At 43.9% G+C, this 11,963-nt stretch overlaps 2 protein-coding genes and 2 non-coding genes across 6 annotated transcripts in view; 3 read left to right on the forward strand and 1 right to left on the reverse strand.

Moving 5' to 3' along the window:
* Window positions 1-7,650, reverse strand: part of TRIM66 (tripartite motif containing 66) — a 60,270-nt gene extending 52,620 nt beyond the window's left edge. Inside the window, exons 1-2 of one of the 2 annotated variants that reach the window (XM_049890497.1) lie at window positions 7,509-7,650; window positions 4,508-4,649 (exon numbers count right to left, since the gene is read on the reverse strand). In XM_049890497.1, coding sequence (XP_049746454.1) covers window positions 4,508-4,513 — 6 coding nt within the window. In that variant the 5' untranslated portion in view covers window positions 4,514-4,649; window positions 7,509-7,650. Of the gene's footprint in view, window positions 1-4,507; window positions 4,941-7,508 lie in introns of those variants that run through there. The other variant, XM_049890498.1, reaches the window with a different exon arrangement.
* A 102-nt stretch (window positions 7,651-7,752) lies between these two features.
* On the forward strand, window positions 7,753-10,742 carry RPL27A (ribosomal protein L27a). Of its 2 annotated transcripts, XM_049890633.1 has the most exons (5): window positions 7,753-7,824; window positions 8,130-8,193; window positions 8,645-8,720; window positions 9,509-9,683; window positions 10,572-10,742. In XM_049890633.1, the coding sequence occupies exons 1-5, from the start codon at window positions 7,822-7,824 to the stop codon at window positions 10,698-10,700; spliced, it is 447 nt and encodes a 148-aa protein (XP_049746590.1). In that variant the 5' UTR covers window positions 7,753-7,821; the 3' UTR covers window positions 10,701-10,742. The 2 variants fall into 2 exon arrangements, with proteins under 2 accessions (XP_049746590.1, XP_049746591.1); XM_049890634.1 differs by lacking the exon at window positions 7,753-7,824 and having other exon boundaries at window positions 8,131-8,193; window positions 8,629-8,720.
* On the forward strand, window positions 8,875-9,003 carry LOC126081279 (small nucleolar RNA SNORA3/SNORA45 family). The gene has a single exon (XR_007518326.1). It is a non-coding gene; the product is annotated as a small nucleolar RNA SNORA3/SNORA45 family (small nucleolar RNA).
* On the forward strand, window positions 10,336-10,465 carry LOC126081280 (small nucleolar RNA SNORA3/SNORA45 family). Its single transcript, XR_007518327.1, has one exon. It is a non-coding gene; the product is annotated as a small nucleolar RNA SNORA3/SNORA45 family (small nucleolar RNA).
* Window positions 10,743-11,963: the final 1,221 nt, after the last annotated feature.

Here is an 11,963-nt window from a genome sequence, read left to right on the forward strand (position 1 = left end):
CCTTTTATAAAAGGTGGTGCAGGCCACACCCCAGGGAAACTCCCTTTACAATGGATCAGGGATGTGACCTTAGTAAGGGTGTTATAATCCCACCCTAATCCTTTTTTTAACATAAAATTACAATCACAAAATGGAGGACAATCACACAACACTAGGAATCATGGCCTAACCAAGTCGATGCGTATTTTGGGGGGAAACCATTCAATCTATGATATTCCACCCTTTGGCCCCCAAAAAATCACATCCTCGAAACATGCAAAACATATTCACCCCGTCATAGCATAGCAAAAGTCTTAACTCCAAGTCCAAAACCCAAAAATTCCTCTTTATCTGTGAAATCTAGACTGTAAGTTATTTGCTTCCAAAGGTACAATGGCAGAACAGGTACAAGCTAGACATTTCCATTACAAATGGGAGAAACTGGAGGAAAAGAAGGGATAACAGGCACCAAGCAATTTGGCCGAATACATTATATTAGCTCTCAAGGCTTTGAAAATAATCCTCTGTTCTCTGAGACATTTTACACAATGGCCCTGCCCTCCAAATTCTAGGTATTGTCTACACTCTCTGGATTCTGAGTGGGCCTCCTTCCAGGCCCACTGGGACAGCAACTCTGCTCCCTCAGCTTTAGGCACACTATTTTCCTAGTCCATTTCAACGACTACTCCACCCTTAGAAACACCTGAGGCAATGGCTCCACCCTTTGAAATCCCAGAGGTCATGGCTATACCTTTTGAGACTGAGGCAGCTCTGCTTCTTGTGTTGTCTCTTCAGCTTCTGCCCTCTGGTTTCTTGCCCTCTCAGCTTCTCAGGCCTCACACCCACATCTGCCCTGCTGGGGCAAGTGTTCCAAAGCTCAGTAGTTCCACCAATAAGCGCCTGGAGGCAACCCATTCCTCCAGGAAGTCTCCTGTGTACAGGCATTCAGCTGTCTTGTGCTGGTCTCCTGGTTCTGCTGCTGTTAGAGCAGCACCCTACTCTCTCAGAACCAAATTCTGTCTTAGTCTTCTAGTGCTGCTATAACAAAAATACAAGTGGATGGCTTTAACGAAGAGAAATTTGTTTCTTCACAGTAAAGTAGGCTAAAAGTCCAAATTCAAGGTGTCAGCACCAGGGGAAGGCTTTCTCTCTTTATCAGCCTTCTCATCAATCTTTCTCCAGACTAGGAGCTCCTCCATGCAGGTACCCTGGGTCCAAAGGACACAAACTACTCCAGGTACTATTTTCTGGGTGATATGAGGTCCCCCACTCTCCCTCCTTTTCATCTCTTTTGAGATAAAAGGTGGTGCAAGCCACACCTCAGGGAAACTCCCTTTACAGGATCAGGGATGCGACCTTAGCAAGGGTGCTACAATCACACCCTAATCCTTTTTTTTAACATAAAATTACAATCACAAAATGGAGGACAACCACACAATACTGGGAATCATGGCCCAGGCAAATTGATAACACACATTTTTGGGGGGACAGAATCCAGTCTATGATGCCTAGTTTTATATTTGTAATTATTTAAGAAACATAATAAAATAATTTAATTCGACTCGGGGTCTCTGTAACTATGCAAGTTTAAGCAAAATTTTACTCTAATACAAAGTCTTTGGGAGTCAAGAACAGGTAGGTCTGGATCTTTCTTAATAAGAGGCAGGGTGGGGGCTAGGTGAGGCTAGGTTGCTTGGGACTCCAGCAATTTGCCACTACACCTTCACCGGTGATTCTTTCTGGGGCTTCGAAAACCTAAAACCAAACTCGTTGCCATTGAGTCAATTCCGACTTGGAACAACCCCATAGGACAGAATAGAACTGCCCAAGGGGCAGGGCTGGTGGATTCAAACTGCCAACCTTTTGGTTAGCAGCCAAGCTCTTAACCACTGTGCCACCAGGACCCCTCTGGGGCTCCAAGGGCAGTTATTTCCCAGAGAGCAGCTACAGCAGCGGCCCCAGTAGGCGTGAGGTAATTATCTACTAGAAGGCTTAAGTGTGGTCAAGTTTATGTCATTAGACCAGTGGTTCTCACACTTTCTGGTCTTGGAACCCCTTTACATTTTTTAATTATTGAGGACCCCAAAGGGACTTTGTTTATGTGGGTTTTTCTATTGCTATTTATCATACTAGAAATTAAAACTGAGAAAACATAAAAATATTAATTAATTTAAAATTAACAATTACTTGTTTCATGAATAATTACATAAATAATAGACTTTTAGGAAAAATGAACTATTTTCAAAAAAATTAATTTATTGAGAAGAATGACACTGTTTTTTCATTTTGCAAATCTCTTTAATGTCTGCTTAATAGAAGACAGCTGGATTCCTATACCTGCTTCTGTTATAAATTGTTTTGTTTGGAGTATACGAAGAAAGTCCAGTCTCACACCAATAGTATTTGTTTGCTTATTTACTGTCTTAGTCCGAGGGCAGGACTTTGTCTTTCTTGTCTACCATTTTACCTGCCCCTCATTGCTTTGCAACTCAATAAATATTTGTAAAATGAATGAATGAATTTCATTGCTTTTTCAGTGTACGTACAAGAAAACAGATTCAGAGAGAATATGGTGCTTGTTCAGTATCATTCAGCTAGTAAAAAACAGAGCTAGGAAATGAACCCAAGCTTCTGTGTTCTTTCCACTAATTTTCTCCTCTAAAATTAAGTTAAAATCCATATTTAAGCTGCTCTTTTTTGTGCTATTGGATAAACTCTCACCAAAGACCCTACAAGTCCTCTCTTCACATCTTACCATGCTGAGCTAATGGCAGCAGGGTTTTCCTAGCTTCCCATAGAGCTTCTAGCAATATAATTGCCCTGTATTATTACAACGAGATTTTAAAAAATCTATCCAACACAGGAAGGAAAGACTCCTAGAAATCCCTAATCTTTGAATTAGATTATTTTTACTTTGTGCTGAAGACAACCCCACCTGTGGGCCTATGGATTTTCCCCTTAATGCCACATATCAAAAAAACTACTGAAAAAAGCAAACAAAAATCCCTGAGCTTGGTGAAGTTGAAATGAAATTGGAAACTATACATATTGTTGCTGTATAAATTGGTACAATCCATTTGGGAAAAAAAAAATAGCAATATAAAATTAATCATAAAAATGTTCATACCCTATAATCCAGCAATCTCACTCCTGGGAATCCATCCTAGACAAGTTATTCAATAGAAGAAAAAAATCCTATGTATACACAAATGTTCACTGCATCATTGTCTCAATAGTAAAGAATGCAAGAAGAAAAAAAGGAAATAAAATACACAAGAAAATGGTTTAGTAAATTATCGTACATGCTGGAGATAAATTAGTCTTCGCCATTAAAAATAACAATGAAGACTAGGTTATGATACAGAAAAATGTAATGGTAATAAATGAAAAAGGATTTGTACATATGATCATCAGCTTTGCTGGTAGCTATGTCTCCATGTAGACAAGGCCTGAGAGGTGATAATTCAGAAATGAAAACATCATTGTAGGTGGTACAATTTGAGATCTTAATACTTAAACGTTTTTTCAAATTTCTGAAGTAAATTTGGATTTCTGGGTTTTCCTGAATTCTCACTTAGAGAAGAACAGAAATCCTGGCTTTGCCCATCTTCAATAAATAGTCTGCTGCTTAAAAAAGGAAAACAACATAATATGTCCAAATGGCCAAATCCAAAGGCGGAGAGCAAGACAACAAGGGGGATACATCCATGCTGCTATTGCTGATGGAAGGACCAATGATGAACTTAGGAACCCAGAGAGGAAAGGAAGGGAGAGGCACCACCAGGATGGTGGTGTGTTCCTGAGGCCACCTGCAGAGAGACCTGCGGTAGCAAAAAGGTCAGCACCATATTTACCTGCCTTACCAGGCTGTTGGCCTGGCATCATTTCCCTTATCCACAGGTATTTTCTGAGGCCTTGCCTCTCTGAGGGAGGCACACACAGAGACTAGATTCCTGAGATGTCATAAGGCCATGCTCTACTTCAGGAGAGATGTCACAGAGAAGGAAGTTTCTCAGTGGTCATGCCCAGTGTCATGCCCTGGGTACTTGGCAGGGAGGGACAAGTCACCTTGTGCTTAATATCTGTTTACTCTTCAACGTTGCTGATACAGAACTCTGCTTTGTCTGCTCTCTGAGCTGGTCAGCTGAGGGAAACTGACCCACACTGAATGAGCCCCAAGTGAGCCTATGTTTAAGCCACAGGAGTTAAGCTGGCTAGAAAACCAAGTTAAATGACCACCTGGGGTGCTCCCTTTACCCTGGAGATCAAACCATCAATGAGAAGAATGCTAGGTGAGCACAGAATCCAACAGAGGGCTGGGTTCCCTCAGGAAGGTTTCCCATTCAGCCAGGTGGCCTGAGGGACAGGATGTAGCTCCTCTATAACCGAGGAGCCTAGCAAATTATCTAGGTGTCCCATTACTCAGAACCTTACCTCCACCCCCTGGACAGTCTTGGTCCTTGCTCTAGGCCCCAGTTACAAGACACCTGATGGTTACCTTCCATTCCCAAGGTTCTGCCCAGCTTACCTCCATTCACAGACCATCTTCCTGAGGCTAGTTTCCACGTAGTTCAGCTCATTACTTCTGGACTTTACTGGCCAGTTCAGGTTTCAAATAGAGGATGATCTCTTATTAGACCTTGCCCCCAACTTCAAGGCCTCTCTTTCTGCTGGCCACAGACAGTACGTAATTAAGGGTTGAAGGAGTGATGAAAACCATAATGCTATGAGGTCAGACAGGGAGGGGTCACTGAGATAAAAGCAGGGATTTGTAGAGAGACGACTGAAGGTTAGGTCTGGCCTCTGTCTCTTACTTCCTTGGTAGCCTTTGGCAAAGCATTCAACTTCTCTGTGCCTCAGTTTTTGTTCATAAAATGGAACTGGTAGTGCTGACCTCTCAGGCAGATGCACTTTGCAAACTGTAAGGTGCTCTGACAATGTCAACTATTATTATTGTGGACTAGAATGTTCTGGGAAGAAGCAGAATAGAAGGCCGGTCTTGAAAGTCGAGGAAGATTCAGGGTATATGGCAAGGAAGGGGATGGGTACTCCAGGCATGAGAAATGGCGTGAGCAAAGACAAAAAGGCAGAAGGGATGTACCAAGTTTGACTGCAGCAGAAAGTTTGTGTAGGGCATAAGCTAAGGTAGGGTTGGACAGGCAAATGAGCCATATTCTGTTGGTAATAGCGAGCCGCTGAACTTTTTGGTCAAGTAAGTAAAAGGGTGAAAATCATGTTTTGAAGAGGTGTGAAAGATGGAGGGATTAGAGGAGGGTTAGAATGTAGGCAGGGTGATCACTTAAGACAGGTGTTGAATGCTCCAGATAAGACATATGATGAAGGCCGGAATGAAGGCAGTGGCACTAGTGCTTAAAAGGAGGAAGCAAAATTAAGAGATACAGACATAAAAGGATATGGACACAGTGTACCTGGGGAAGAGAGGACTTGGTGACAATTTTCAGATTTCTCTGACGTATCTAGGTGGACAACGGTGGTACTCACCAAGATATAGAATACAGAAGAAGGCACCAGTGAGCAAGGAAGATTGAGTTCTTTGGATGTTTATTTTGCCTGTGGAATGTCCAACGATGTTCACCAGTAATTAAATTAATACATGAAAGTAGAGCTTAAGAATAGAGATGTGAATTGAGGCCACTCCAGATGAGTTCAGCCAAAAAGACTGTACTGTGAAAAGATAAGAGGGGCAAAGACAAAAGCCTGAAGAACATCAACATCTAAACAGTGGGCAAAGTTAGAAGAACCTGAAAAGTGAGAAGTGACCAGAGAGGAGGAAGGCAAGAGCTTTTCAAGAAGTCAAAGGGGTAAAGCACAAGAGAGAGGATAAGTGTTATGAGACATAGGAAGAGTCCATTTGATTTGGTCCATTGATTCAACTCGTTTATTGATGACATTGGTCAAAGCAGTTTCACTGAAGTGGCAGAGCTGAGAACTAGACTGCGATGGGTTAAACAATGAAAGAGAGGCAAGAAAATGGACCGAACTCATAGATTGCTGTTTTGGGAAGCCTGGCTATAAAGAAAAAACAAAGGTAGTAGACAGAGATGGGAAGAATTTAGTATGGGAAACTAGAATCTATTTTAGCTGAAGGGAGCAAGGCAGAAAAAAGAGAGAGAGAGAGAGATGGGGTAACTGAGGGAATGGAATCTTGAACACTGAAGGAGTCAACCTAAGACAGAAGGGATGCCTCTACCACTATTAATGAAGAGATAGAGGTGAGGGTTGGTACAATTATTATTCACTCAGCAATCATTTGTTGAACATATATATCAGGAACTGAAAATCTATGGTTAAAGAAAAACAATCCATGAGTCCTTAAGGGATTTGGTCTAGTAGGAAAGACAATTACATATGAGCTATATACTAGATTGTGTGATGGCACAAGTAGAGGAGGAGCAAGCAACTATGACTGAATGGGGTCAGAGAAGTCTTCACAGAAGAGGAGATGTTTGCATTGGGTCCAGGTTTGGGCAGGGGCCCTGTAGTCCCCAAGAGGGAGTCACGGGTGTTGTCAAGTAAGTTCAGAGGAAATTAAAACATTAAGGTTAGGGAAAGTATTTAAACAATATGAACAAAAAGGATCATAAAGCAACCAGGTGTATACAACTGAATAAGCATTAAGGGAGAATGTGAAAGTATTTAAACAATATGAACAAAAAGGATCATAAAGCAACCAGGTGTATACAACTGAATAAGCATTAAGGGAGAATGGGATGCATCACAGGCAATTTGCTAAAGAGATTACAAAGACAGAAAGGAATCTTACATAGCTAAGAGGATACAATCCATTACATTCATGTTTTCAAGATAACATAGTTAATTTTCTAATATCTTTATGTCGGGTAGATTTGCAGTTTGGGGTGGGGTCACTGAGGTAATGCTAACCTCCTTCCAGGAAACTGGAAAGTAAGGGAGGATCATTTGAAGTTATGTTTCAAAGACGTAGCTGCCAAATCCTTGAGAAAACATCTTAGATTTACACACTTTACAAAAACACAAAGAATTGACAAGGAGTCCAGTGGGCTTCTGAGCAGTACTATATCAGAACGGAAGTGGGGAGGAAGGGCCGTGGAAAGCTTCTCAGGGCATGACCTCAGAGTCGAAGCTTGAAACAATGTGAGTTATGAAAGAACAAGGGGTGAGGAAAGCCTCTTGCCTTATTTTCAACAGAGTTTGTATTTTTTTTTACAATAGATTCCAAAAGCGTAGGTATGATTCGCACCGGGAGTACCCCTCCAATAATGGAACAAAGTCAAAGAAGAAAAGACGAGTGTGGGCAAGCAGGCCCCTGAGGGCAGACAAGGCAGCTCGGGAGACTGTTTCAAACGGGCTCCAAAAGGAGTGAAGCCAAACACGGGTTTAGCACCTCATTGCAGCTGGGGATCAAACAAACAACCGCTACAACCGGGGCCGAGGAAACCCCTGAGAACAGCGGGGCACGCGAGGGCGGTGAGGGCAGGAACATTTGGTAAAGGGCCTTTTGGGTCGGCCTGGGTGGATTCCTGGCCCACCTAGGCAGCGGGAACAAGCACCACAGCGCCCCAAACCCCGAATTCCTCGACTGCTCTCAGTATCCGAGCGGAAGCGCACCCAATGCCGCACCGAGAACGGGTCTCAGCCGCAAAGGCCACAGGGACTGCGCAGTAATATCGATGGTGACCTGGAGAAATAAAAAGTAACGCGAGAACCGGCTGCGCGAGACCAAGGAGGGGCCGCCAGAAGCCCGCCTTCCCTGGCCGGAAGTGGGGCACTTGGCTCCGCCCCCGTATCGGTACCTCGCGAGACTTTGCGAACACCGCCCTCTCTTTCGCATCGGCCGCCGCCATGGTAGGTAATTCGCGTGTGGCTCCCCGGTTGTTGCCGCTGTCCTCCCAGATCTCTACAACCCCCTGCACTCCAACCCTGGCTCAGTTTTCCAGGCCGCGTTTGGCGGCCGCAGGGCCCGAGGCGGGGAGCCAGCGGCCGCGTGTTGGGCTCGGGGTTCTGATCACAGAGGCACGCGGGCCGGAGCGCCGGGGCGCTGTTGTCATATGGCCGCACAGCCGGTGGTCTTTCCGTAATCTCGCAGCTGGGAAACTTCGCCCTTTCTCCCTAAAGCCTTTACGGACCACTAAGCTCCCATTTCCCTACAGCCATCCAGACTGAGGAAGACCCGGAAACTTAGGGGCCACGTGAGCCACGGCCATGGCCGCATCGGTAAGTGCCTACCTTCTCTCCTAGTCGGCTTTGGGCTCTTTCTGCTGGATCCCCGGCTAGTCAGGAGGTAGGTAGTTTAGAAGTGGGTTAGCGAGAGCTTTGTACGGTCGAGTTCGGATTGAATTTGGCCGTTAGATTCTGTTTATTTGAAGATACTGTAGTACTCCTATTTTAGAGGATTTTTTATCACTGGGGGGGTAAAAATCGAGTGGGGGCACAGTGCTGAATTGGTTGAAAGACATGGAATACTGTGAGAACGTTGTGATGTTAAACAAACTGCAGAGATGTTTAACCTGGCGACTTGAAGGAATAGTAGTGGTGAAAGAGGTGGTGTAGACTGCCCAGCATAAGTAAAGGCACAGAAGCGTGAGAAAATACTTGGCCTTTGCGGGAAGAAGTGAGGAGCGGCTGAGGAAGGCTGTGTTAGCCATGTAGTTTTGTATTCCTGTAGGCAAGCACCGGAAGCACCCAGGAGGCAGGGGTAATGCTGGTGGCATGCATCACCACAGAATCAACTTCGACAAATAGTGAGTATTTTCTGGACTGTGCTTGTACTGATGCTGGCCATTCCAGCCTTGGGGAGTAGGGAGTAGAGTGGGCTGGCTCAGAACACCCTCAGCTGGAGACAAGCCTTTCTTATTGCTGAGTTTTAACACTTGATGTGAACCAAGAGAACTTTCTGTTGAGGCTAGAGTCACACTTGGGTATTGGTATTGCCTTAGTGTGCTAGAGTCCTCAAAGAGTAATTGCTGACCTTATTCACTGGCTGTAGTCATTGTGGTACAGTCAGTCACCAGGTTAGCGACATGCTTCAGATTGACCTGTACAACTGTTAGATTAGTTTATGCCCACAAATTAGGAGATAATATTCCAACAATATTTAGGAGAACTTTGTTACAGGAATGTGTAGAATTTCCATAGAATTCTGTTAGGTAAGCCTAAGTTATAGTTTTGGTACTGTCCCTCACTTACCCTGGTCCTTTGAAATAAAGTGAGGTTCTTCTTCAGTTCAGCGTACTTAGCAACTACGTGCTATGTGCCGGTCACAGTTCTACACTAGTGAACAGCTAGTCGGGGGGTGGATAGACTGAAAGAAAGAAACCAAAGCCATCTAGTTGATTCTGACTCATAGCAACCCTATAGGATAGAGTAGAACTGCCCCATAGGGTTTCCAAGGGCAGCTGGTGGGTTTGAACTGCCAACCTTTTGGTTAGCAGCTGTAGCTCTTAACTACTACACCACACACTAATAAGTATGGTGAACATAGTTTCTTAATTGGTGTGAGGTTCTGAAGATGGTTGCTCTCTCTTCCCAGTCATCCAGGTTACTTTGGGAAGGTTGGTATGAGACATTACCACTTGAAGAGGAACCAGAGCTTCTGTCCAACTGTCAACCTCGATAAGTTGTGGACCTTAGTCAGTGAGCAGACAAGGGTAAATGCTGCCAAAAATAAGAATGGAGCTGCTCCCATCATTGATGTGGTGCGATCGGTGAGTAAATTGAATATTTATTACCTTTATAAATTTGTTTTCTCACCTGAAGTCTATGCTATACTTAGCCAGTTACCTATTAGATAATTCAAACTTTTGGTAGAATTACTACAGATAATTAATTGACCATGACCAAACTCTTCCTTAGTTCACGCTCTGTCTTGCTCCTTTCTTTTCCCTCACAGAAGGGGAACGTAAATCAGTCGAATGTGGTTCAAACAAAATATTTGACAGTGATCCTTTAATTTCCTCCTTCATTTAATACATTTCCTCTTGAATATCTTTCCAGTCAGTGATCTTTTTGTTCTTGCTGTTGTTGCACTGATCTGCACGTACAGGTTTGCGTTTCTTGCCTGACTATTGGCAGCAACCTCCATAGCAAGCCTGGCATGCCTCATGTAGAGGCACAGCTCTGATTCTTCAGTAGCATTGCATTCTTACCAGAGTAAAATCATAATATGCTTGACTGTCATTCAAGGCTCTACATAGTCTTAAGAGATTTCCCCCCGCAAAATCTTCCTAGGTCAGAACCCTAGGGAAGCTTTTAGTTAAACTTTAAATTCCTCTTCCCAGCCTATTTAATGTCCCTTGAGCAATTTTGGGGTCATCCATGCCTTCACAGCTTGGCTGGGAATGTGGGATTTGTGCTTTGCTCGAGACTAGAGTCACATCTCGACACAGCTCTCGTCCTGGTGTGCTAGAGTCCTCGGAGAGAATCTGCTGGTCTTGATTCATTGGTGGGGCAGTCAGTGCCCCTACTAGTGCCCTGGTCAGAAACATGCCCTACCTGGCTCCTAGAAGGTGTGAGCTGGCAGGTACCTTTCCTTGTACCTATCAGAGTTGGTATTTGCCATGGTGTATTACAAACCCATTTCTTTATTTTTTTAGGGCTACTACAAAGTTCTGGGGAAGGGAAAGCTCCCCAAACAACCTGTCATCGTGAAGGCCAAATTCTTCAGCAGAAGAGCTGAGGAGAAGATTAAGGGTGTTGGGGGTGCCTGTGTCCTGGTGGCTTGAAGCTACATGGAGGTTAATTAAATGTTAAATGCTTTTCCCTTATGTCTGAGTGTAGGTTCTTTGGTGCCATCTCTACATCCCTACCTGTGTAGCTAATGCTGAGCACTGCCAGCATCAGGACCCTACCTAAGAGATTCTAGGAGTATGGAGGCCTATGTTTCCCTGCTGACTTCCCTCAGAAACTCTATGGTAGGGATATACCAGTACTTTAGAGGCTTGGGCCATTACCTAACTTAACACACCTTTCGTTTATAAAGTGAAAATTACACGTGTTGATAATATATTATCTTCTGGTTGAAATACCTGTTTCTGTTGTATACTCTAAATTTACTGTGAATGGGGAAAATGTACTCTTACATGCTCCGTGGGGCTCAAAATGGAGGACTTGGCTTTGATGGGGCATGTCGTGAGGTGCTATAGGTTCTGACTCTTAATGATCCCACGTACAACAAAACGAAACGCTGCCAATCCTGCACCATCCTCACAATCGTTATGTTTGAGCCCATTGTCGCAGCCACTGTGTCAATCCATTGTTGAGGGTCTTTTTTTTTTTTTTTGCTGACCCTCTATTTTACTAAGCTTGATGTCCTTCTCCAAGGGCTGCTCCCTCCTGATAATATGTCCAAAGTATGTGAGACATAGTCTTACCATCCTTGATGACGCATGGCCTAGTTAAAACCAGAATCTATTGAGTCAAAATACAGGGCCAGCAATCTGAATTTGAAACACCAGGGAGTTAACACATCAAGGTGGGTGGGATCCCAGAACACAGTTTCAAGGATTCGTGGGTGCCAAGAGTAGGGGTATAAATGTTTAAAAACAAAAATAGTCTATAATTTTCTCTCCTTTTGAGCCCAAACTGTATGTAAACCAATTCTTGTGTGCAGGTAAGACCCTCAGGTCTCCATATAAATTATAATTTGCTGTATCTCTTACAGAAACCCTGGTGGCCTAGTGGTTAAGTGCTATGGCTACAGACCAAAGGGTCGGCAGTTTGAATCCACCAGGCACTCCTTGGAAACTGTGGGGCAGTTCTACTCCGTCCTATAGGGTCACTATGAGTCCGAATCGACTCGACGGCACTGGGTTTGGTTTGGTTTTGTATATCTCTTACAGTTCTTTGTTGTATTTTAGAGATTCTTAAAGTGTAGGCAAATACAGTTATGGTGGCATCTGTGCTGCTGGGTTCAGGTTGATGAAGGGCTTGAGATAGAGGTGTATTAAAGGGGGAGAATCAGGAAAGCGTCGATCATGTAACAAGCA

Source organism: Elephas maximus, chromosome 7 (genome assembly GCF_024166365.1).
Source record: "Elephas maximus indicus isolate mEleMax1 chromosome 7, mEleMax1 primary haplotype, whole genome shotgun sequence".
NCBI lineage: Eukaryota > Metazoa > Chordata > Mammalia > Proboscidea > Elephantidae > Elephas > Elephas maximus.

Coding starts and splice junctions, on each gene's coding strand:
- RPL27A (XM_049890633.1), top strand. Junction 8,194..8,644: donor CCACGGCCATGGCCGCATCG/GTAAGTGCCTAC, acceptor GTATTCCTGTAG/GCAAGCACCGGAAGCACCCA. Junction 8,721..9,508: donor AGAATCAACTTCGACAAATA/GTGAGTATTTTC, acceptor CTCTCTTCCCAG/TCATCCAGGTTACTTTGGGA.